Raw genomic sequence first — 25,582 nt, 5'->3', positions numbered from 1 at the left:
CTTTCTCTGTAAAATAAAAGACTGGAAAAGTGGCTACCGGAGTGTGGAGAAGAGATTGAAGGCTGGAGCTGCATAGGCAGCCGCACAAGCAGAGACCTTGTTTCAAATACTTGGTGTTGCTAAGGTCCTAGTCCCAGCACAAGGTACTCGTTGATCTGGGGCTCATTGGTGAGGAAGTACAAATTCGTTTGTTTGTTCTTTAGTGGTCTTTCTTTATTTCTCTTTTGATAATTCATTTTACACACCAACCACGGTTCCTGCTCCCTCTCCTCCTCCCACTTCCCCTGCTCCTCCCACCCCCCCATCTACTCTTCAGCCTAAGGCCTTCCATGACTCCATGGGTAGTCAACTGAGCCTGGCATATATCAAGTTGGGGCAGGACCAAGACCCTCCCCAATGCATCAAACCTGAGCAAGGTATCCCACCATAGTGAATGGGCTCCAAATGCCAGTTTATGCACCAGGGATAAATCCTGGTCCCACTGCCAGGGTCTCACAAACTGCCCAAGCCACACAACTGTCATCGCATTCAGAGGGCTCCCTAGTTGTTGGTCCAGAGTCCATGAGCTCCTACTAGCACAGGTCAGCTGTCTCTGTGGGTTTCCCCATCATGATCTTGCCCCCACCTCTTGCTCCTATGAATCCCTCCTTCCTCTCTTTGACTGGATACTGGGAGCTCAGTCAAGATGTCTCTTCCATTGCTCTCCCTCTCTGTCCCTCCCCCAACACGACCATCATTTACCTCATGTTCTCACTCCATTACTGGCCCCTCCCCAGTTTACCCAGGAGATCCTTTCTACTGCCTTTTCCTAGGGCCATCCATGCAGGTCCCTCTTAGGGTCCTCCTTGATCCTAGCTTCTCTGGGGCGGTGGATTGTGGCCTGGTTAGAGGAAGTACACGTTACATCCCCACTGGTCTAACACTATCCAGTTAAACGCAAATGATTAAAAAAAGTTCCTCAACAATGATCTGGTGTAGAAAAAAGGCAAAAACAACACAGCCACTCCAACACAGAGATAAAAGTCTTGTTAGTTCAACATTTATTAAGAGATTCAACTCTGTTGACCAATGTCAAACACTAGAAAAATGAGTCACCATATGCATGTTTACAGAGCAAAATATTTCTCATCAATTCCTAAGGTTTTTCTCACAAAGTATGGCATAAAACAATCACAGTTTTAAGTATTATTCAAGTAAAATTCTGTTTTTAAATAGCTGCATATGGGGGTAATTAAAACACTGGGACCCAGCCTCCAGAGAGGCAAGCTCAAGGGACCCAATTTGAAGGTTATGACATCACCAAATAGGCTTGTTTACATTGTGCGTCTGATCTTTATTTTCTCTGAGTCCCCAAGAACAAAGATACAGAAGAGAAACAAGCGCTTTCTATGGGTTGTGTTTAAAAGCCCCTCGAATGGACAAAGACACAGATGGACTTTGGCACTTTCAGTAGGCCCCACGAACTGGAGGAAGTAAGTGCTTTTCAAGGGGACAGGATTATCAGGCGAATGTCCTTTGAGTCATCTGATGATTACTGCCAAGAACTGGTAACAGATGCCCAGGAAATGTGCCTTCTTCACAGGAGGCTTTCAATAGAATGGAATAATGTCTCACAAACACAGAGGCCAGTGTCTCCCTCTTGGTAGAGATGAGGGTTGTAAACTTTTGCAGCTTTGCAGTAAATCCTTCCGGTTCCGCAGGCCACACTGTCTCAGCAAAGCTACTCAGGCACAGGGCACTGTGGCTGTGTTCATCCACAGACACTGGAATTCCATGAACTAGCTCTCACCCACCCCAGTCCATCTGGATATATCAAATACTTTAAACTCACGAGTTACACAAAAGCAGGTGGCGGTAGGATTTGGCTCACAGGTTGTGCTTCATCAACACTTGTCCTTACATGCCTGTAGATCCATCTTCAAAATTCCACCTGTCACACATCTTAGTGAACAATGACAAAGGTTCATTCAGAAACACTTCTTAGCTGGCTAGTATATATGTGGGTGTGTAATTCCAGCACAAAAAGTAGGGGCAAGTGTTTCAAGGAGAGCTTGAACTGCATGAATCCAAACTCAATGGAAACCACTAAAAATTAAAAAAACAAAAAACTGACTGATTTGGTGACATGCCTATAGTCGCAGCTATTTGAGAGACTAAGGCAGGAGGGCCATTTGAGCCCAGGAGACAACAAGAGCTCCTGTTTAAATATATATATATATATATATATATATATATATATATATCCCCAAAATATTGTCTTCCCGCAACCCCAAACCATTCTAAGAACTTCTTTCATTCACTTATTTTCAGTGGTGATGATTAGTTCCAGAGCCTCCAGCATGCTAATACAGACTTTACCACCAGTCCCCGCTCCCAATATTTTAATTACAAAAATTGATTACATTTGTTGAAACAAATGTGTGTGCCAGTGATATACCCAGTGAGTCATATATGCACAAAAACATAAAAATTTGCCACACAGCCCCAAAACCCACGACTGACCCTGTTTACAGTGTGTTTGAAGTTACTCCCTATTCCTAGCTCAGCATGTGGGCCCATTGTCTACAAACTGGCAGCCGAGCATTTGGATTAACTGAAAAACAGTGGACACGAACCTTTAGAAATTAGAAATGTTAGGACTGCTCTTTCAGAGGGCTGGGGTTCACTTCCCAGCACCCACATGGTGGCTTACACCCATCTGTAACTCCAGTTCTAGGTGATCTGACCTCTGAGGGCACCAGCATGCATGTGCACAGACGTCCAGTGCAGGCAAAACACCCACATATATTAAAAAATTTTAGCTAGGTGATGTGATAGAAACCAACTACATCCTACACAGGAGGAGGACAAACAGACTGAACATGCTGTGTGACTCTCGCCACTTGTGTGGGCTCCTAAGAGGCACTTTCTACTTCTTGAGCATGGGGAAGCTCCCAGTGGCTTGGGACTTGGTGTGTTTAGGAGTCACTGCAGCTAGCTCTGCTATCATCCACATTAGCATCTCAGAGCATCCACAGAATGTGAGTGGGCTCTCTACACAGAGAGGGGCAAGGAGCAGGGACCTCCAATACTGCCTATTGGGAATAAACAGGTTTTAGATGGATGTCTACAAGAACCGAGACTTTTTGTCGTTTAAATCATTTCAAAGAGAGACCAACACCAGTTACAGGGAGTTTTGGTGTGTGTTTGGTGTGTGTGTGTGTGGTTAATTTGTGTGTGTGCATGCCTCTGATGTACTTGTTGAGGTCAGAGGACAACTGTGTGGAGTTGTGTGGAGTTGGTCTCTCTTCCCATCTTTACACAGGCTTCAGAGATGGAACTCAGGTAGGTAGGCTTGTCTAGCAAAGCCTTTACCCACTAAAGGTGTGTGTGTGTGTTGTTTTTGAATCATGAACCATAAATGCTTTTACCAGGGCAAAGGTGCCTGGGAGTCATGGCTTCAGCTCTCTTCCACAGGAGACTGGCAATTGTGGGCATCGTTTTTCACAGTGATGAAAGTGCTTTGCTCTTCTGGAAGTTTAGCAGCAGCTGTACCCAGGCACAGAAAACCTGGCGCAGATGTAGGCAGGTCATCAGGTGGGCAACTGGTTTCCTCCCTCAACAAAGCCACCACCCGAGCTCAAGGTGGGCGGTGCTGCTCATAATCCAAAGGGTTCCTGTGCTTAAACTGCAAGTTCAGGCTCACAATGTCCTTTAAGCCGAACATGGTGTCCTATACAGCACACCCAGGCAGCAGAACTGCACAGTGCAGGCCTGTCAGGAAACTGGGGCAGTTCAATAAAAAGCTCAAGGCTAGCCTGGGTAACAAACCAAGACCCTGTTCTCAAGTATTAAAGTGAAAACAAAATAAAAACAAACAAACAAAAACCCCCACTAGGGACAAGAGTTCAGTGCTGGCTTGCATGAGGCCATTGCTTCAACACCCAGCACTGGAGAAGAAACAAAAGCCATGCTTTTCATCCCACCAAAACCACCTCTGATGATTTTTTTTTTTTTTTGCCCCCGGCTCGGTTTGATTTTCCAAGAGAAATAAAATGAAGCATAAGCTGTAAGTTTAGGGCAATGGAGACTTCCATTTACCCAGGGGTGGTAGAGGAAGCCTCCCAGCACTTGGGAGGCTGAAACAGGAGAATTGTATGAAGCCAGCCTAGGCTACTTAGCAAGACCCTGTCTCGTCAAACCAAACCAAATGAAGATGAACCAAAATGGAACAAAACCAAACAAATCCTGCTCCCAGCAACTAAAAACAAAGATAAAACAGCCCAGAGCTGGGTGGTGGTGATTAATGCCTTAAATCTCAGCACTCAGGAAACAGAGGCAGGTGGACCTCTGAGTTCAGGGCCAGCTTGGTCTACAGAGCAAGTTCCAGGATAGCCAGGGTTACACAGAGAAACCCTATCTCACAAAAGAAAAAAAAAGAAAGAAGAGCTGCCCAGAAACAAAGAGAAACACCCCCTCATTCCATATAGTACAGACAATCGTGTGCCATTTAGAAAGAAGTCTTAGGAAATCAAAGCCTTTGTCACACCCCAAGCCGACAGATGCCCAGGCCCGGATGTGAACCACCCCAGTTCAAATGTCTATCACCCAGCATTTCCTTCCCAGCCTTCTGGGCCCAAGCTGGGCAGTTGCCTGGGGACGGCGGAGCCACTGCCCACACAGTGACTACACTTTGTGAGGGGCAGGGACTCGTGAGCACGCACACTGCACCTTGTCCCAAGGCAGTGGGGTTGTGCTGGAGCCCACAGCACAGGTATATGGCATCCATTGGTCCCTAGTTATATATGGGCAGGATGAGAATTTACATCTAAGATGATGAGGACTGGCTGAATTTTTTTTTTAAAATTCATAACTCTGATAACCTACTTGTTTATTTTAAAAAGCGGATGGCAGGTCCCTACGGATCTAGGTGGTTTTATTATTTTTTTGGAGAAGTGAAGAGCCCTACAAGCCTCCATAGCACACATACTTGACCTCTAGATACTCCTCAATGCCGTACTTGGACCCTTCTCGCCCAAGGCCAGACTGCTTCACCCCACCGAAGGGACACTCCACTGAAGAGATCAGTCCGTCATTCACACCGACCATGCCCACCTCCAGCTGCTCTGCCACTCTCCAGATCTGGGCTGGGTCTTGAGAGTAAAAGTACCCTAGCAGAAGAACAAGAACACATATAGCATGAAGAACTCTTGTGACGGTCGCATGCGCTTGCCCTTGAGGCTGCCCGGTCACGTGGGCCTGGGTTCTCCTGCTTGCAAGTAAAGCCTCAGGCTGATTTTGCCCACACTTTCATCCTAAGAACCTTGGGCACCATGTTGAGCTTCTGTTTCTCTCTTGCTGGGGTTCTCCCCACTCCCACCAGGACTTTGTAACCAGGAACTTCTGTGCTCTTGGTTCCTGCCCTTCAATCCATCCCCCTCTAGATATCTGGACAACATGTCTGTTCAGACCTTGAGGTCAGTCCTAGCTGTCTATAAAAGAGACACGTTTCTTAGTGGACAGTCAACCCTGCCCCCTAGAGTGGCTTCAGTCAGCAGCCTACTCCCGACTCTGTCTCCAAACTCATCCGTCTAGTTCAGGGTCATCTCGTTCATTACCAGGCTGCACCTGAACTTGCTTGGGCTCCTCTGCCTCAACCTCCTTAATCTCTGCAAAGTCAGCATCTTACTTATCACTTAGGACCCAAGGCAAGGCAGGACTTCCTGCACATCACTCCACTGAAAAAGGAAGAAGGAAGTGTTGGTCTTGAACTCGCAGAAGCCATGGGCTACACGTTGCTCCAGCATTAGGACAACTACGTGATAGCACATATTCAGCTCCCTAGCACGCTTGTCCTCCTCTCCTAAACAGCTTGCATTATACCCACGAGAGTCTCTAGAGGGCTACAGCTGTGTCTTATTTGTGTCTCTATACTTGATTTTAGCCAAAAGGCCAGAAGATTATATATTATAGCTCTGTACCCCACAGTTCTGTATTTGTACCCAGGGCCAACATCTCATCTCCAAACTGCTAAGAACAGCAGCTACCTAGTGATCACACACACACACACACACACACACACACACACACACACACACCTTCTCATCTGTAGATACTGCTGATTAGGTTTCTTCAGGATACCAAGGCCAGGCAAATGTGAGAAAAAGCAATGAGTGTTCGTTATGCCTCTGGGAAACTAACTACATGGGACTCTCCACCAAGAACAAGCTGCACCCTCCCCATTGTCTCCCACTCTCAGCCCTAGCCAGTACGCTCTACATGTGTGTCATGAGACACAGGAGAAAGAAACGTGTTGGCACATGGCCACACTTGCCACTTGTAAAGAAACAAAGCATACACATTGTGTAAGTTTGCTAGGCAAGGTGGTGAATGCCTTTAACCCCAGCACTCTGAGACAGAAGCAGGTAGATTTTGAAGTTCAAAGTCAATCTGGTCTATATAAAGTCCAGGCAACCCAGGGTTACATTGCGAGACCTGTCTCAACAACAGAACACACACACACACACACTTGAGAGTAACGCTTGAAAGGCAGAACCTGGCATTTACTGTGGTGGCTGGAGACAGACACCCACCTGCTAATCCAACATCAGCTGCATTTGCGATGGCAACGGCCTCTTCTTCTTTGTCAAACCTGCCAGAGTTAAGGTAGGTCATAAGCAAGACTGTAAGGTGGAGAATAAAGACAGCCAGCATTATTTTCTCGCATTCATTTCCTAAATAACGACGAGAAGGAGATCAGAGCTGCAAAGTGATCCAAGGGGGAGACTGCATGAATGGGGTACAAATGCCAACATGGCAACTTAGTCTCCTCAAAGGCATGGTTAGTCATCATGGCCCATTTTTACTAAAAGAATGGGAAAGACAGACCAACTTGGTAGAGGCACTGTTAAAATCTTTTAAGAAAAGGACTAAGGACTACTGGGTAGTAGTGTATACACACACACACATACACACACAAATATGAAAAAGACTAGTGGGTGCTGGAGTGCTGGCTCGTAAGTGTACTTGTTACTCTTGCAGAGGACCTGGGTTTGATTCCCAGTACCCACATGGTGGTTCACAACTGGTAACTCCAGTCACAGAGATCTGATGCTCTCTCCTGAGCCCTTCCAGGCCCTGGATCCAAATAGATAGAGAAGTATTTTCAGAGCAATGACCTGAGAATTATCCAGGGAAACTATTATTTACTTGGTAAGGTGGGATAAAAGATCACATGAGCTCAGAGTTCATTTCCCACAGACTGCTAGGATAGAACCTGGAAGGTATACTCCATCAGGGGAAAAAGTACATTTAGAGGTAGCAAGAAACTAAATGAAGGAGTCTGATGAATTTTGTGCTTGAAATTGGGTATGGTGTACGCCTATTATCTCAACACTCAGGAGGCTAAGGCAAGAAGGTTGAGTGCCTAAGGCAAGCTGGGTTACAAAGACAAAACTCAAACACCTAAACTGGGACTAGGGACTTGGGAGGTATCTGGCTCTGTTGGTGAAGTGCTGAGTTTGACCCCCAAAACCAATGTGAAAACCCAGTTGTGGTGGCCAGTGCTTGTAATCCCAGGTTTGGGGAGACAGACACAGAAGGATCCCCGGAAATGCTAGCTAACCAGTCTGCTCTAACTGGGGAGCCCCAGGTTCCAGTGAGGGACCCTAACTAAATATCTAAGCTCCCAAGAAACAGCACCCAGGGCTGACCCACAACCACAAAAATCAAAACCAAAATGTTATAAACTCAACTGATACAGCGCAGCTCCGACTGCGGCGCTCAGTCCTCCCACCCCACCCTTCAAACTGCAGCGGCGCAGGAGCTGCTTTTAGATCTGCTCCCCCTTTCCAGTCTCCTCCTCCCTTCCACTATGGAGGACCTTACTTGAGAACCGGCGCCAGCGGCCCGAAGGTCTCTTCAGTGATGCAGAGCATGTCCCTGGTGACATTGCTGAGCAAGGTGGGCTCGAAGAAATTTCCCCCGCTTGGGTGTCGCTTCCCGCCTGTCACAACGGTGGCCCCTTTGCCAACCGCGTCTTTCACATGCTTCTCTACCTGTGAGACGAGAGGGGCACTAGGTCAGGCCGCATGAGGACATTTTCTAAACTGTACCATCTCTTCAAATGTTAAACAGCAAAAACTATATACATATTAGCTTCGCCTTTGCTGCAAGCTGGGCTAGTTGCACTTCCTTAGGTTCGCTTGTCCACTTTTATCTGTGTTGAAGGGATGTTTAGATACGTTGCCAATACAAAGGCATTGCTTACCTACGACAGATGTTCTGTCTCAGAAATGTGCCCTTAGCTAATTTCACTATTGAACAAACATCATACAGTGTTTTGATACAAACCCAGATGGTCTAGCACACTGCATACCTAATGTGTACGCTATGTGCACAGCCTAGATATAGTATAGCCTATCGCTCCAAAGGCAAGGATGAACAGAGCAACTCATGATCAAATCACACCTAAGAGAAAGCCCACAATCAAAAGCTATTACCGAGAATCTGTAGAGATAGCTCAGTGGTTAAGAGCACTTGCTGCTCTTTCAGAAGGCTCGAGTTTGGTTCCTCGCACCTACGTTGAGTAGTTTACAATTGCCTGTGAGCTCGCAAAAGTGGTGAGAGCTCTTGACCTCTAAGCCACCCCTCTGGCTCCCTCACTTTCTGGCTCTTAGATTAAAGAAAACAAGAGAAGAAAACATGGGACATATGTGATGTAAAAGCAGAGTGGGGACTACTTGGGGGAAAGGAATGAATAAGGAGGGAGCTGGGAGGAGGGGAGTCAGGGAGGGGGTAAAAATGAAGTATAATGAAATATATGTACGAAAACACCAGGATGTAACCGTTAATCTTAATGATAACTTAAGCACACTAAAATAGCTCAAACCAGGGCTCGTAAGGTGGCTCGGCAGGTAAATGTGTTCCCTGCCGATCCCGAGAACCCGAGTTCTGTCCCTGGGACCCACACGGCAGAAGAGAGAAGGACTCTAGCAATTTGTCCTTTGACATCTTCAACTGTGCTGTGGCATCCATGTGCCCTGCTTCCCCATACTCACGCTCAGACACACACAGAGTCAATAAACGTAATAAGAATGAAGCTAAAGCCAAACTAACTCTAGTGGAATAAAGAGAAACCTCGCCCTGCCGGTCACTCAAACTGTGATGTTCAACAAACAATTCCTTCCTAAAAGTGGCTTCCCTCTGTCATCACTTAGCGGGACTCCTGGGACTCTCTGTGCCTTTTCTGGGTGCCTTCGTTAGAGTTCTTCTGGAAGGACATCAGGGGAAAAACTTCCTATGACAGAAAACTTAGGGAGGGCAGAAGACCTAATGGGCCCGATGTCAGTTCTCAGATAGAGGCCAGAAGTACAGGTCCAGATGCCACCATCACATTGGTAGTGATAGGAATTCTTTTTTTTTTTTTTAATATTTTTTGCATTCATCCCATTATTTCCAAAACAGCTTTGCCAGGGACCTTATGAAAATGCCTTTATTTAACTTTTGATACTGACATCTTTTGATATTGACATCACAAAATTTCCTTAAAGCAGGTAGTAAGACCAACTCACCTTTTCTACTGCTTTCTCATTAATTAATGGGCCCTGAGTTATTCCTTCCTCGAATCCGTTACCCACACGCAGGCTTTCCTGCATTGCTTCTGCAAACTTCTTCACAAAGGAATCGTAGATGCCCCGTTGTACCAAGAATCTGTTTGCGCAAACACAAGTCTAGACAGAAGACAAAACAAACCCACAATTAGTTTTTCAGAATCGACTGATCCAAGAAACGTAAGGTAACCCTTCCCGAGTGGTTCTCATGGTCTAGTCTTCTACGTTGTCCCCAGGTGGAGAATACATGCACCGAGTGAACATACCTGTCCAGGTCTTCCCATAGCTACCATGCATCTAGAGCTAAACATATAAGCGAGAATAAACAGCGGTGTGAACAAAACCCAGGTAACCAGAAAACGAGCCATTCACTACAGTCTTAGAGAGCAGATGGGATAAAAGGACAAAGGTTGTAATGTTCCATTACAGGGATGCAGCAGCAGCCAGCACAGGCTAGAAGGAACGGGGTCAAACAATAACACATACCCTCCAGCTTAATCCTTCCAAGTGTTCTGCTGAAACTGTGATTTTAAAAATTGATACGAAGCCTTTCTTTTGGGGCCGGGGAGATGGCTCTGCAGTTATTACTGCTCTTGTAGGAGGACCTCCCAGCACCCATGCTAGCCAATTCAAGTACCTGTAATTCAAAGGCTACAGGATCTGATGCCCTCTTCTGGTCACACGTGGACACACATTTATACACATAATTAAAAATAATTATAATAAAAAAAGACTGGGAATAAATTTCTGTGGTAGATTGCTTGTCCGGTATACGTAGGCCATGGGTTCTATTCCCAGCACCGCCAAAAAAAAAAAAAAAAAAAAAAAAAAAAAAAAAAAAAAAGAGAGAGAGAGACAAACAAACAAACAAAAAAACTGAACCCGGAAAGGTGATTCAGAGGTTAGGAGTATTCGGTAGGACCAGGTTCAGTTCCTGGCACCCACATGGAAGCTCACAACAGTTCTAGGGCTCAGATATCCTCTTCTGGCCTCTGGGGACACTGGACACACACATAGTGTACATACATGCATGCAAGTAAACATTTACACTTATAAAACAAAATATTAATATTTTTGGAAGCTCATAAATTTGCAACTTTAGAAAGTTATTTTAAAGGCCATCTTCTATGTTGGGTTAAATTATTGAGACTGGCCGGGCAGTGGTGGCGCATACCTTTAATCCCAGCACTCGGGAGGCAGAGGCAGGCGGATCTTTGTGAGTTCGAGACCAGCCTGGTCTACAAGAGCTAGTTCCAGGACAGGCTCCAAAACCACAGAGAAACCCTGTCTCGAAAAACCAAAAAAAAAAAAAAAAATATTGAGACTGGCTTATTATCTGTTCAAGTAGACTTCATATTTTAAAATGATAAAACATAACCATACTGTAGAAAATGTATTTATCATTGATTAATTGGTTTTTCCTTATTGTGTTTTCCTAGAAGAAATAAGTACACCTATAACTTTATTATTTGCATTTTTATTGGTTTAACACAGTTTACACCATTGCTTTGTAATAAAACTCTGCTGACATTTTGTGTTTACTTTAAAAAAAAATTTCTAATTCTGTAAAATAACAACAAAAACTCTTTAGGTTATGTGAAAAGGGAAAATGAATTCCCAAAGGAAGAAAAGCTATACAGAATAGTTTGCACCACTAAGCTCCCTTTTCACACATAACCCTTTGAGGCTATTTATCTCAGGAAAGCATTTAAACAGCTCACTGGGCTGGACATAGCAGCACAGGCCTTTTAATTCCAGGAGGGTTGAGTTTCCCAGATGCCCTGTGCTACAGAGCAAGCTCAGTGTCAGGCTGGGCTACACAGGGAGTTCCTGTCTATTCAAAAAATAAAAGCCAGTGATCTTTGACTTGTTGGTTGTACTTTGGTTTAAGAGTATGGTTGGTTATCTAAGAGTATGGTTGGTTATCTAAGAGTATGGTTGGTTATCTAAGAGTATGTCTTAAGCAGTCAGCTTCTGGCAGTGGCTTGAGCAACAGCACGGAAATGGCCCCCAGCTCTGGGACTCTGAGGATGATCCAAGTCGCTCATTCTTTTTGCTTTCAGCTCCTAGGTTTATACCAGAAGTCTTGAAGGTGCCTGTCAAATCTGACATCCGGGATTTCTTAGGAAAGCCTAAGTTCCCCCATTCCCCCAAGACAACTAAGTAGGGTACCAGGCATCCTCCTCTGGCTTCTGCACATGCTCAGAAGGGTCATGGGCCTATACACGTGTATTCATACACATACATCTCACACACGTACATAAATAAAGATATGCAATTCTCGAAACTCTCTGAAGCAACAGACTATCTCTTACATCTCTTTGGACAATAGAAGCCTAACTAGTGCCTGAGAGAAACTTCTCGTTAAATGTTTGCTCACAGAATGAGTGCGTGAACTAACAAAGGAACCCGGGAGAGAGGCAAGGCCATGGTGCTAGGGTCTTTGTAAAACACACACCCTAATTCCAGCCCTGGAACATTCTGCATGACTCACCTGGCCAGCATTCCTAAACTTAGATGCCATGGCTCCCGCCACAGCCTGGTCCACATTGGCACTGTCGAAGACAATGAATGGGGCGAGGCCGCCCAGCTCCATGGAGACACGTTTCACAGAATTTGCTGCATGGTGCAGCAGGACCTGCATGGGGTGCAGCGGGAGAACACTGTGAGCATCCAGATCAACTTACAGGGTGTGACTGTTTGCCTAGAAAGTACCTTTTCTCCCTGCTGTCTAAAACTTGGTCACCAGCTGGTGATCCCATTGATAGCTGATTAGTCAGGAGGAGTTCATAGCTGTGTGCGCTATTCCTGGGGGCTGGGGTCTAGCTCAGGAAGGGGGTCATGGGCAAATGTTTTTGGAGGCTGTATCTGGTCCTGGACCTTTCTTCTCTCTTTGCATCCTGGTCACCATAAGGTGAGCAGCTCTTCTCCGTCAATGCCTCCTGCCATGATGCTTCTGCCTCATTGTAGGGCTAAGAGCAACGGAGCCAACTGACCATGGCCTGAAACCTCCATAATATCCCACAAACCATTCCCTCCTCCTTTAAGTTATCTTTCTCATGTATTTTGTAACAACAGAAAACTAACTAAGGCTGCTAAACCTTTTTAAAAAACAAAACAAAAAGCCAGGCAATGGTGGCGCACGCCTTTAATCCCAGCACTCGGGAGGCAGAGGCAGGCGGATCTCTGTGAGTTCGAGACCAGCCTGGTCTACAAGAGCTAGTTCCAGGACAGGCTCCAAAGCCACAGAGAAACCCTGTCTCGAAAAACAAAAACAAAAAAAAAACAAAAACAAAAACAAAAAACCCCAAAAAAAAACCCAAAAACAAAACAAAACAAATTGCTTTAAAAAATTGTAAAACAAATGTTTAATTTGTCTTACAAAATTACCCCAATAATGAAAAATTTAAGGTGTGTGCCAGGTCACCTTGCTTTATATATCATTTTATATAAGAAAGGGGAGACATGAGAATATATTTCTTTATAATTTATAATGTTTTATTTTATATATATGTATATTCTTTGAGAGTTCTATACATGAATAAAATGTATTCTGGAGAATACAGACTCTTATTTCATTAGATTCAATTAAAAAGACACCACCAGGGCGGTAGTAGGAAACTAAAAGCAATTATTTACTGACGGCGAGGAAGGAGTCAGCAATGCTATGAGCTGGGATACTGTCAAAGGTAACAAGGCCAACACTGTCTTGAGTTTTGAACCCTAATCCCAATTCAAAACTTATATGACAGTTCAGGTGTGGTGGTACATTCCTGTAGTACCAGCACTTGGGAGACAGAGACAAGTGGGTTTCTGTGAGTTCAAGGCCAGTCTGGTCTTCATAGCAAGTACCTGGGCAGCCAGGGCTATGTAGACCTTGTTTCAATTAAAACAAAACCAAAACATAAAATAGTAATTTCATACTCTATACATAGAAAGCATTATTACAACACTTGCCTGACTCTGACATCACCTACCTTTCCTGTTGCTGTTGAGCCAGTAAAGGAAATTTTGGACACTAGCGGATCGGTACATAGTGCCTCTCCCACTTCCTTGGCCTTGGTTCTAGAGCAGGGAAGGACATTATAGACCCCTGGAGGAATTCCTGCCTGGTTTGCAAGCTTTAAAGAGAAATAGCAAACACACTATAACATGGGTTGAACTGGAAAGCAAAACAAACAGAATCAGAAATAAACATGGTTAGTCCAGAACACACTGTAAAATATAAGCTTGCCTTTGAATAGAATAAAAACATACCGAGGTGAACCAGACGTGGGTGCGTGTCTATAACCCCTGCTCTTAGGAGGTGGAGGCAAGAGGATCACAAACTCAAGGTCATTCTCAGTTACATAGTGAGTTCAAGGCCAGCCTGGGCTACAGGAGACCCTATGCTCCCCAAAATATATATTATGGACCAGATAGACAGCTCAGTCATTATAACATGATGATAACAGCTCTTCCAGAGAACCTGAGTTTAGTTCCAATCACCCACAACTTATCATTCTCCAGCTCCAGGGTATCCAATGCCTTTTCTTATTTGGATATAGACTTCCATACATACTCAGGTGCAAACATACACACACACCACAGAGAGACAAATAAATGTAATAAAATTAATATATATTAATATCAGCACCAATAAAACCTTATTGCAGATCCACATATACACGTATGTATATGAATGACTTGTATATATGTATACATACACATACATGTGCTAAGGAATAAACCCACAGTCTCATCCTACTAAGCACGACTCTACACTAAGCTACACTCCTAACCCCCTAGATACACACGTATAAACTAAGTATCTCGATTAGGTATCCCTAAATACGGCATTTTAGGTAAGAGTTTTAGCGCCACCTCCTGTTCAGTCCACCAACAGACCTGGGCTTTTCATGAAGTTTCTGAGACTAACTAAGCTCAAGGAACTCTGACTGACTGTAGACTTCAGGGTAGACTTACTAGTTCCTTGTGGGGCAGAGTTGAAGAAAGGGAGGCATAGACAAGAGGAACTCAGCAGAGATGAGGGCAGGGGGTGGGTGCGGGTGAAGCGACCCCCTCCAACCACCTGACCTGGGAACCTGGGCCTTTCCGTGGCAGGACCCTGGATGGAGTATGTCCTGAATCTGCTATACCTCTGACTCAGAGTATCTATTTATAGCTCTCATTGACCTCAAACTGGTGGTCATCCTCCTGTCTCACCCTCACCAGTGCTGAGATTACTGGAGTAGCTTCCCAGGTTTTTAACCTTACTAGTCTCATAAAAACAATACCCATGAGGCCAATATCTTTGCATGTTAAGTCAAAAAATTTAAACAAACAAAAATAAAACCAACTGGCAATGAGGTAGCAAGCACAGATTACAAGTGGGTGGAGGTGCCACCTTTAAGGGTAAGACCTGTGTGAGGAGGGAGACGGAAGAAAGGTCCTGGATAGACCCTAAGGAATCCCACAGGTGCTCAAGGGACCGGGCACAGGCAGGCCACCCTGAGGAACAGATGTGGCCTGAATCAGTCAGGACGATTAGAGACGTGGTGAGAGGATGCAATACAAAATTGAGAGTAACAAAGGAAGTTCAGAAACGATGGCCAAGCTACAAGAGCAAGAGAAAGAACATGAGAAATGTAATGTATGAACCTTGTCTTTTCTGCTTTCTGTCAAGGGTTCTAATGCGAGTTGGGGTCTAGCGGGAGGCCCACATCTGTTTCTGCTTCTGTTTCTGTTTATTGAGATAGAATCTTCCCAGGTGTGCAGGCTGACATGGACCCTTCTGCCTCAGCCTCCTGAGTGGAGGGACTTCAGGTGTGGTGGCTTAGTTACTGGTCTTTAGGTCACAGTGATGACGGAACTCCATTTTTGATGTGACTGCAGACAGGATAACCTCGGAGAGAAGACACACCCTGGCTGTGAGCTGGGCCCCCAGACTGAACAGAAAGAGGAAAAGGAGGCAGGCAGCTGAGCACCAGCATCTGTCCCACTTCATCTTACGATGGTAGACACACTTCAGCCACCCATGGTCCTGCCAACACGACTTCTGGGCCGCCATGGACTGCATCCCCTAAGGATGCCCAAAGAGGCCAAAGGTCAGAGAGTTTCGGGACTTGTTTTTAGTTTAAGATTATAGTGCTTCTAACTCAAACAAAGGTCCCACCTAGTCTTGAATTTGAGTTCTGCTCTCTCAAGGCTATTGTAAACAGGTGTGGCTAGTTGCCAGACCTGGCGCTCCTGAAATAGGGAAGTAGTTGGTTCCTACCTAAAACAAAAGTCTAAGGATCCAACTAAGTTCCAGTTCCCTTTATGGAAATAACTTGGGATTCCACCCAGGGAGTGGTTTGCCTACAGGGTGTTTGGTCTAGAGCTGAGCACCGAATGTACCCCATGACTTCCAATTTGTTTGTTGATGTAGTCTTTTGTTCTACTCTACCTTTTGAAATCAGGAGTATATTAAGCTGTTGGAAATTAAAACACTGACGAATTTTCAGTACTCACTTGAAATTCCCTTCCAATACTATACTATGTGTTTTTGCATTTTATTACTTTTGCTCGCGTCTTTGCATTCTTTACTCTATTTCTAAATTCCCACGCCTCCACTCTAGAAGAAAGGTACTTTGTTGAGGCTGGCCCCCAGCCTCTTTTCAATCTTTTGTAAGACATTTGGTCACAGCAATGAGAAAAGTAGCTCGGACACTTCCACAGGGCGTTGAGGAACCAAACCTTTCCACTTTCCCTTGCTTCCTGGCTGTGAGGTGGACAGTCTGCCTGGCCACACTGCTCCTACCGTGATATGCCGCCTTACCATAGGCACAAAGGAGCAGGGATCATCAACTGGAGCTTCCAAAACCTAGCAATGAAACAGGCCTTTCCTCTTCATAAGCAGTTACCTCAGGCATTTCATTATAGTGACAGAAAGCTGGCTAACACAAAGGCTCAAGAACAAAACAAGCAGAGAGGCATCATCTGAGTACTGGTGCTGTGCAAAGCACCACCCCTAGCAGAACTAAGTCTGAAGAAGGAGGGAGAAGGAGAAGGCAGAGCAAGCGCGTTTCTGTGGTACCGGGAATTGAACCCATGGCCTCAGGCTTGCTAAGCAAGCACTCTACCACTGAGCTATATCTCCAGCTTCACATTTTATTTCGAGATATGGCCATCACTATCACTAATTGCTTTTCCCAACAAGAAGTGGTTTGAGGGGGGTAGGTTTATCTTGGCTATGGTTGAAGATGAGATGCAGACCATCGCGGCAGGGAGGGCATGGGTGCCAAAGCGCGGGTAACACTGTGTCCACAGAAGCAGAACAGCAGACAGGAAGTGGGGCCAGGCTACAAAACCTTGAGGACCGCGCCCAGCGACACGTTTCCTCCATTGGGGGCCTCCTTCCTAAAGTCCCCACAACCTTCTAAAGTAGCTCCATCAGTTTGGGACCATACATTCAAACACATGAACCTGTTGGGGATCCTTCCATCCAAATAACCACAGTTCCTCTCTAAGTTGCCCAGGCTAGCCCTAACCTTTGGAATCTCCTGCCCCAGCCTCCTGAATAGCTGGCATACGAGGCTCGTACCACCAGACCAGTGAAATCTAGTTCTTTTTTTTTTTTTTTTAAAGATTTTATTTATTTATTATGTGTACAACATTCTGTCTCCATGTATGCCTGCAAGCCAGAGGAGGGTTCCAGATCTTATTACAGATGGTTGTGAGCCACCATGTGGGTGCTGGGAATTGAACTCAGGACCTTTGGAAGAGCAGCCAGTGCTCTTAACCACTGAGCCATCTCTCCAGCCCTGAGATCTAGTTCTTATGTGAATTCTTTGGCTGGATGTAGAATCCCAGTAAATATAAAGTTGGCTGAGAAAAGAAAAGCATAGAAGTTATAGCAAATTTATATGCGTACAGCGACTGTCAGAAGCCAGTAACTTCTGAAAAAGTTATGGCAGTGGGGTATGCGCATGCTCTTCAGACAAAGAACAGGAGATGTGTGAGGGAATGCAGGACGTGTGGATCTCTGGGCAGGACAGTGTGCTTTAGGAATGTTATAGAGAGACAACTGGGGGCTGGGGGGCCACAAAAACTCATACAGTTATTTCACCGTCTGATTACTCTAGCTCGCTACAGTCTCATGCTCTAGTCTCCTGCGACCCTGAGGTTTCCCAGGGTGAAGCGCTCCTTCCAAACAGCACCTTCCTGGCTTGTTACATGTACAAAAGTCAGGCTGGGTGGCTCTTCGTGAAAGAACATTTTCTACACCTCAAAGTACCTGATATGCTAAGGGGATCCCTTTCGGGTGACATGTCCCTTCACTTCTTCAGTAACAGCAGGGGAGGCTGAGTACTTGCTAGGTTCTTTCCCCATCTCTGTAAGTGTGGAGCAGAAGGACAGGAAGTGGGCTGGCACGGTGCTCAGAGGGTAAAGTGCTGCTGTGAAGCCTGCAGACCTACGTCGGAGCCCATGTAAAGGTGGAAGGAGAGGACGGACCCCACAGAGCTGTCCTCTGACCTCGACACGAGTGCCGTAGCATGTGTGTCTGTCCCCTCATCATGTATGTATACAGTAATAGTGCATAATGTCACTGGAACATCTGGGGGAGAGTGTTCCAGAAGAAAAAGTTTGCTCAATAACTCAGTTGAGGGTGAGGCTGGCAGGCTATGAGGAGTAGCAGGAGCCAGGGGGACTTAAACAGAAGAAGGAGGGGCGCTCAAGGGAAGCCAAGTTTGGAAGGTGGCAGAGACCCCTGCAGCCAATCTGTATTTCACTCCAAGTGACATGTGAAGCCACCTGAGAGGCTTAAGCAGAAAAATAAAGATTCGACTTAATACAGACTGAACTAGGACCAGGAGTAATAAATTAGGAAGCTTGGCGCTGGAGAGATGGCTCAGAGGCTCAGCGCACCAGCTGCTTCCCCTGAGGATCTGGAGTACGTTTTTAGCACCCACATCAGGGGCTCGCAAGCACCTGTAGCTCCAGCTGCAGGGATGCCAACACCCTCTTCTGGTCTCTGCAGGCACTGCGTGAACATGGCATACACTCACACAGAACACAAACATATACACAAATAAAATTTAAAAAGAGCAAAAACACAAAAATAAATTTAAAGAGAGAAATGGAGAGAGAGAGAGAGAGAGAGAGAGAGAGAGAGAGAGAGAGAGAGAGAGAGAGAGAGAGATGGGTGGTGGTGGTAGTACATGCCTTTTATCCGAAGAGGCAGGTGAATCTTTGAGTTCAAGGCTAGCCTGCTCTACAGAGTAAGTTCCAGAAACCCTGCCTCAAAAAAGAAAACCCCCAAAATAAATAAAAATAAATAAAATAAAATAAAAAATTAAAAAGTACAAGAAAGCTCCTAAATGTGAGAAACACCCACATTTGAAGTGCAATGAAAAATGATGATATATCAACATCACCTTTAGGGTATCGAGACAGGAAGCTGACAATCTCCCCTCTTTTCCCCTTTTCTACTAAAGAAAGCAGCATGAGCTGTGGAGCAGCTGCTGGTGAACCCAGACAGATGCTCTGTGTGCAGCAGGAGACACGGGCAGAGGAGGAAATGCCAAAAAGGCTCCTTCCTGTCCCTGAGAAGCATGCACCTGGGCCTCCGTTGGTGCTGCACGGAGGGAAACTCACCTGCGCCAAGGCCAGGGCAGAGTAGGGTGTGTCTTCAGCAGGTTTCACCACCACAGTGCAGCCAGCTGCTAGGGCGGCCCCCACTTTCCGGGTGATCATGGCACTAGGAAAATTCCACTGGAAGAACAAAGGGAGGATGTAAGACTGCCCCAGGATTCAATAGGAGGCTCGCCAGGGGCAGCCATGACTCCATTGCATAACTGACTGTCAAGCCTGTTTGCTGCTGTGCGGACTCAGGGAGGTCAAAGTTCACAGAAGCAGGGCACAGCCTGGAAGTTTGATACAGTACAAAACTATCTAGACCAATGTGTTCTGTGGGGGCCATATTTTGTAGGACGTAGAGTTTCTGTCACAACTTTGCATCTCTGCAGTTGCTCATAAAGATGGGCTCACAAATGGACCCCATGTGCACTAATAAAACTTTATTTATAAACAGAGGAGCTGAGTTAGATTTGGTTTGAGGCTCTTTAAGTATTCATGATGTGACTTTGAAAATGGCTGGTGACTTCCTTTCACACACATATTTATAGGAAATAGATATCTACAGACCTTTAATAATTTCACTTATTTATGTGTATGCATGTATATATATGTTATATGTCTGTACATGCCTAAGGAAGCCAGAAAAAGGCACAGGATCCCCTGGAGCTGGAATTACAGGTAGTTGTGAGCTATCTGGTATGGGCGCTGGGAAGGAAACATCCTCTGGAAGAGAAGACAGTGCTCCTAACCGCTGAGCCATCTCTCCAGCTCTGCAGAAACTTATTTTAACAAACTCTCGAGTAGTGTGTATTCTGTCTCAGGTATTGCTGTAAGCCCTTTGAAATGCCAGTGACCTAAATCCTTCTGATACCTCAATGAGCTCATTGTTATTATTATTCCCCTTTGCTGATTCCGGGAAACTGAAGCAGCAATATGATCACATGACCAGCAATCGTGAACTTCAAGGCAGGCTTCATCAGCCCAGGAAGCAAGGAGAACTCTATCTAAAACTGTTCTGAACAGGAGAGGCCAGCAGCCATGATACTAGCTGGCGAACCCTGGAGAGAAGTTGGCACCAAGCCCCTCCAGGAAGGGCTGGTGAGAGGTAGCTGGTGCCCAGCCGTGTACTGCAAACCCACCTGGGCAGAGGCAGCAGCTTAATTCACAGTTCTTGGAGCTCTACAACCTGCCCCTGTGATTGCCCACAGAAGCACAAATGTTTTGCTATTGATGATAATCACATGGTAAACGTATTTAATAATGGTACAAATAAAAAAGAGAAAATGTCCCCTTTGAAGTCCATTAAAAAAAAAAACACACACAATTTCAAAGGTCTTTTCAGAGGAGCTCGGCAATACCAGGATGGAGTCTCTATGCCAAGTCATAAAAGCCTCTGCAGGTCACCCTGTTTGTGAAGGCATCAGAAAACACGCACGGCCACTTAGGCCACTACATCTGGCCTGTCTGTCACAGAGAATGTGGAAACACGCTCTACATCCAGGAAAGGAGTCAGGAAACCACGGACAGGTGGCAAAGCTAGCCAGATGGCCACACCTGCTCACCAGGAAGAGGACGCTGCTTCCCTCCGCTCTACCCAGGCTCCCACCCTGGATTGTGCTGGTCTCGCTACATACCGGAGTGATGATTGCAGCCACACCAATGGGCTGCTTGAGGACCAGCGCCCGTTTATCCTTGGCAGAGGTGTAGATGATATCCCCATAAACACGACGGGCTTCCTCTGAGAACCATTCCAGGAAACTGGCAGAATACAGAATTTCTCCCTGGGCCTCTTTCAGCGGCTTTCCCTAAATCAAACCAGAAAAGGTCATGTGTATTGCCTTCTAAAAAAGAAAAGAGAAAAGAACAGCTCTGTTCTTTTTTTTTAAGTTATTCAAAGACGCAAGAAGAGGAAAAGTTTCCTGTATCAAAGCTCAGAGGCTGCTGGGAAATGATTCCCATTGGTGCAGTCTTAGGCTTAAAAAGATGCCGTAAGAACAGCCATCAGCATATGCTCACAGTAGGGGTGGACATGGAGCACTGCATAGTCTAAGGCTTCCCAAACACTAATTCGTGGTGTGAAATCTCTTATTCTGTGAACAAACTAATGGTGCAATTTACAAACTTAAAAATAATGAGAAAAGACTTGCCAGGCAGTGGTGGTGCACACTTTTAATCCCAGCACTCAGGAGGCAGAGGCAGGCGGATCTCTGTGAGTTTGAGGCCAGCCTGGTTTACAGAGCTAGTTCAGGGACAGGCTCCAAAGCCACAGAGAAACCCTGTCTCGAAAAATCAAAAACAAATAAATAAATAATAATGAGAAAAACAAAAACGGACAAATAGAAGAAAATAATTGGGTCACAACAGCTGAAGTTAACAACACAAGATCAAGCCACTCGAAATTCCAACACCCCTAGTGCTAGCTGAGGAAATATAAGTAGTGGATGGCTGGTGGGGGAGGGGGAATAATTTTTATCGGAAGGGAGAGCCTCCTGTAGTTTATCTGAAGGACCGGCCACTTGTAGGTTGTCCATACCCCAGGGCATGGCCTCACACCCATGACTAGTACTAGCTGGGCTAAGGTTAACAAAAGTAAAATTAAGAGGACATGGAATTGGGAAGGAACACTCTGAAGGGGTCAAAGAAGAGTTGGAGTTGGGGAAGAGAGAAACTGAAAGAATACAAATATATTGTATACATGTATGTATGAAATTATCAATAAATAAAAAATATTATATAAAAAATGGCTCAGAGGCTAAGCGTACTGGCTACTACTCTTCCAGGTGACCTGGGTTTGATTCCTAGCACCCTTATGGTGGCTCACAACCATCTGTAACTCGAGTTCTAGGAAATTTAAAGCCCTATTCCAGTCTTGTCTGCACTCACATATGTACATATATACATATACATGAATTAATAATAGCATAAATCTTAAAAATTAAAAAACTGGAGTGATTAAAAATCATTGTTCACAAAGCTCTAAATAAACCTATTTCCTAAATATTTATTGTTGTTATTTTTAATTGTGTGTGTCTGTGGGCTGTGTGTGCACACAAGTGCAGGTGTCCATAGAGGTCAGAGGCAATGGATCCCCTGGAGCTGGAATTATAGGCAGTTGTGAGCTGCGTGATGCGAGCTTAGAGCACTGAACTTGGGTCTTCTGCAAGAGTAGTGCACGATCTCAATTGCTGTGCCATTTCTCCAGCCCCCAAATCTATTTTTTTTGCAAATTAGCAACAAATACTCTAGAGCACATAAATTTTGTTTCTGCAAATGTGTTTTCTGAGCACCATGATGACCCAGTCCCTTTGTCATCAAAGGACTGCGTGTTCTTAAGCTGCAGGACACCAGTCGGGGAAGCCAGGCGCTTCCCCAAGCTCTGGCCTAACCACTCCAGGACTCCTCCTCATGCAGCAAGCTGGTGAACTCACACTCTCGGCTGTTATGATCTTGGCAAGGTCGTCCTTATTTTGCATCATTAAGTCGTACCATTTACGAAGTAGCAAACTCCTCTCCTGGAAAAGAAATGAGATGGAGAAGCAATGAGCTGGGAAGTGGAAAAAGATGACTCAACAACCATCCCTCCCAAAGCACCAGCGATGTGTGGAGTCTCACACTCAGTGGACCGGTTCACTCTGAGTGTCAGCTTCACCAGGCTGAGGGCTGTCTCAATAGCTTGTAAAACGTTTTTGGGTTTGTTTATGGGTGCTTTTCCTAGAAGAGATGTGCATCCGGCAGGGATGGAAGAGGACAAACCGGAGAAGGTTATAATGACACACATGTATGAAAAGTCACCATAAAACCAAGGAGGAAACTGAGGCAGGCAGGAGGATTGCTTAAATCAGAATTTTGGGGCAAGCGTGTATCAATTCAATGGTAAATATATATCCAAGGATGGTGTCACTCTAAAAACAAGATGTGGTGTAGGTGTGGTGGTCCATGTCTCTAATTCCAGTGCTCAGAAGGTAGAGATCTCTGTGAATTCAAGGCCAGCCTGGTCTACATTGTGGGTTTGAGGGTAGTCAGGAATACACAGTGGGGAAAAAGTGTGCTTGCGTGTGTGTGTGTGTGTGTGTGTGTGTGTGTGTGTGTGTGTGTGTGTTTGGGTACTGACATCAGAACACATCCAGAAAACACCACCTAAACAGATACAGGGAAATAGCCTTCTATAAACCATGCAGAAAGATATGGAATAAATCTTGCCTTCACAGTCTTTAGAAGGAGCTGCTACTAGAACACTTTGGCTCTAGACTTTAGCTCTAAGATGGGATGTTTTTGTTTGTTAAGCTCCTAGTTGGCAGCATCTTGTTATAGCATATAATATAATATAATATAATATAATGATATTTTGTCAGCAATAGAATGCTGACAAAGATACCCCTCCATTTATGATGAAGTGATGTCCTAATAGCCCAATGGTAGCCAACAACATCCTACTGAAAATGCCCCTAACACAAGTGTGCAGCTGAGCAGCCTAGCTCAGCAGCATAGTAGAAAATCAAGAACTGGCTGCTTCAGTCCATAGCACAGTCGTCTGGAAGCCATGGCTTGTTACTGTGGCCTAGCATTAAAAGGGGAGGTCCCACTGCTCTTAAACTATCATAAAGTGGAAAATTCCTAACTTGACTAATAATTCAAGGATTGCCTGTTCACCCTAAACTATGAAGCTGTGTGGACCCGTGAAACTCAAATAGGGTTTCAGCAAGGCAGAAGAGTGGATGTCACACATGGTTCCCAGCCCGAATCCTTCACTAGAGCCACCTAGTCTCTTCATCCACAACACGACTCACATGTCCACATCAGAGAATCTTCAGAAGACTAAACACATCACTTAGGAAGCACCAGGAACAGCACTAACCTTCAGTTAGCCACAGTCTCAGTCCCTGAACTTGTTACAACTACCTGAGATGGCAAATGGACTTGGCTAATGTGATCCTGGATAGATTGCCAGGTGGGCGCAGTGCAGCCGTGAGAGTGATGGTAACAGGACAGAGTGCCAGAGTCAGAAGATGGGATGCAACCAGAAAACCAAACGGCAGAGGAACAACAGGCCATAGCAAAGGCATGTGGGAAACCTGGAAAAGATAGGGGAGCAAATTGTGCCCTAGAGCTCCTAGGAGGAGCGAAACATGCTTACTCAGTTAGACCTTTGACTTTCAAAACTCTGAGGGAAAATTCACATTGCATATATATATATATGCAGCACTCTGGGAAACAATAAATATCAGTTCCCTTCCTGTCATGCTGTTCTAGCTTGAATTGGAAGTGCTCCCCACAAACTCATGTCTATTCACCTGGTGAATAAATGGTGGCGCTGTCTTGGAACCTTGTGGACCTTTTAAGAGGTGCAGATGGGCTGGAGGTGTGTCACAGTGGAGTGGAGGGGGCCTGAGGGCTACTGCCTGGTCCCACTTTCGGTGCTGTTTTCTGCTTCCTGGTCTAGTGGCCACATGTGGAGATCCACCATGTGGTCCAGCCATCATGGAGTGTGTCACTGTGCCTTTCCCACCACAATGACCCAAATCCCCTGAATGGTGAGCCAAATTCAATTATTCCTCTCTTAATCACTTGCTGATGACAAGGTGTGTGGACCAGTTCTACTGCTTCGGAGAAGGGAAGATAATGGAAGGCTGAGTGACAGACAGGCCCAGAGACAGAAGTTACACATGTTATGTATTTTAAGGACACGTTATGGTGATGGGAGGTGAGTGGGCTTTGGGAAGAGAAGTGAGTTCAGACAGCTAGTACAGACTCAGGAAAGGAGGGCGAGTCTCATTCCCTGCTTTGTCCTCCACTGCTTCCTCCGGGGAATCTACAGAAGCTCTCCTTCAGTATTGTTCCAGCACCCAGAAATACCTTCTTCAAGAACGAAGTTCCCCTAAGAGGTCCCAGGCTCTTGTAATCTTAGAGCTGAAGTTTGGAAGATGAAGGCTATGGTTGGATAACAGGATGATGTGGCTGAATCAGAGGGGCCCCAACACCAGGTTGCTGGTTGCCAAGCTGCCTACAGGACTAGAAAAGTTCCCTGTACCCTGAGCAGTGACACCACTGTGTGGTGCCCTTGATCTTCAAGAGCCACTGTGAGTCCAGGGATCAGGTCTGCCTCTGCTCCTCTCCCATCACTCCCGTAGCAGATTGCACACGCAGCACCCGAGTGTGTGACTTTAATACTTGCCCCTCTACCCAGGCTCACTTTCAAACTCTAGCTCACCTATCCAGTCCCCTGCCTGGGGCGTCTACAGGACCGTTTACCATCTCAGAGGCAAGGGTCCTGAGCTGACCCCTGGCATCTCACCCGGCAGTGCTCCACTTACATTCTTCCCCAGCAGTGGGTGGGGTCTTCACCCTTAAGAGTTGCCCAGACCCAAAACTGCTGGGGTCATCACTGATTAATT

The 25,582-nt window shown here is 45.6% G+C and overlaps 1 protein-coding gene across 2 annotated transcripts in view; it reads right to left on the bottom strand.

The window, feature by feature from the left end:
- Positions 1 to 1,023: 1,023 nt before the first annotated feature.
- Aldh5a1 (aldehyde dehydrogenase 5 family member A1) overlaps positions 1,024 to 25,582 on the bottom strand; it is a 33,164-nt gene continuing 8,605 nt past the window's right edge. The window contains exons 2-11 of one of the 2 annotated variants that reach the window (XM_050142398.1): positions 22,619 to 22,702; positions 20,825 to 20,995; positions 19,209 to 19,325; positions 13,568 to 13,711; positions 12,085 to 12,228; positions 9,552 to 9,710; positions 7,867 to 8,036; positions 6,573 to 6,631; positions 4,970 to 5,150; positions 1,024 to 3,549 (exon numbers count right to left, since the gene is read on the bottom strand). In XM_050142398.1, coding sequence (XP_049998355.1) covers positions 3,519 to 3,549; positions 4,970 to 5,150; positions 6,573 to 6,631; positions 7,867 to 8,036; positions 9,552 to 9,710; positions 12,085 to 12,228; positions 13,568 to 13,711; positions 19,209 to 19,325; positions 20,825 to 20,995; positions 22,619 to 22,702 — 1,260 coding nt within the window. In that variant the 3' untranslated portion in view covers positions 1,024 to 3,518. Of the gene's footprint in view, positions 5,151 to 6,572; positions 6,632 to 7,866; positions 8,037 to 9,551; positions 9,711 to 12,084; positions 12,229 to 13,567; positions 13,712 to 19,208; positions 19,326 to 20,824; positions 20,996 to 22,618; positions 22,703 to 25,582 lie in introns of both variants that reach the window. The other variant, XM_050142399.1, reaches the window with a different exon arrangement.

The sequence above is a fragment of the Alexandromys fortis genome, unplaced genomic scaffold (genome assembly GCF_014885135.2).
Source record: "Alexandromys fortis isolate MF-2015 unplaced genomic scaffold, M_Fortis_MF-2015_v1.1 scaffold_5, whole genome shotgun sequence".
NCBI classification, from domain to species: Eukaryota; Metazoa; Chordata; class Mammalia; order Rodentia; family Cricetidae; genus Alexandromys; species Alexandromys fortis.
Note: the sequence above shows the minus strand (reverse complement) of the source record. Positions and strands in the feature narration are given on the sequence as shown.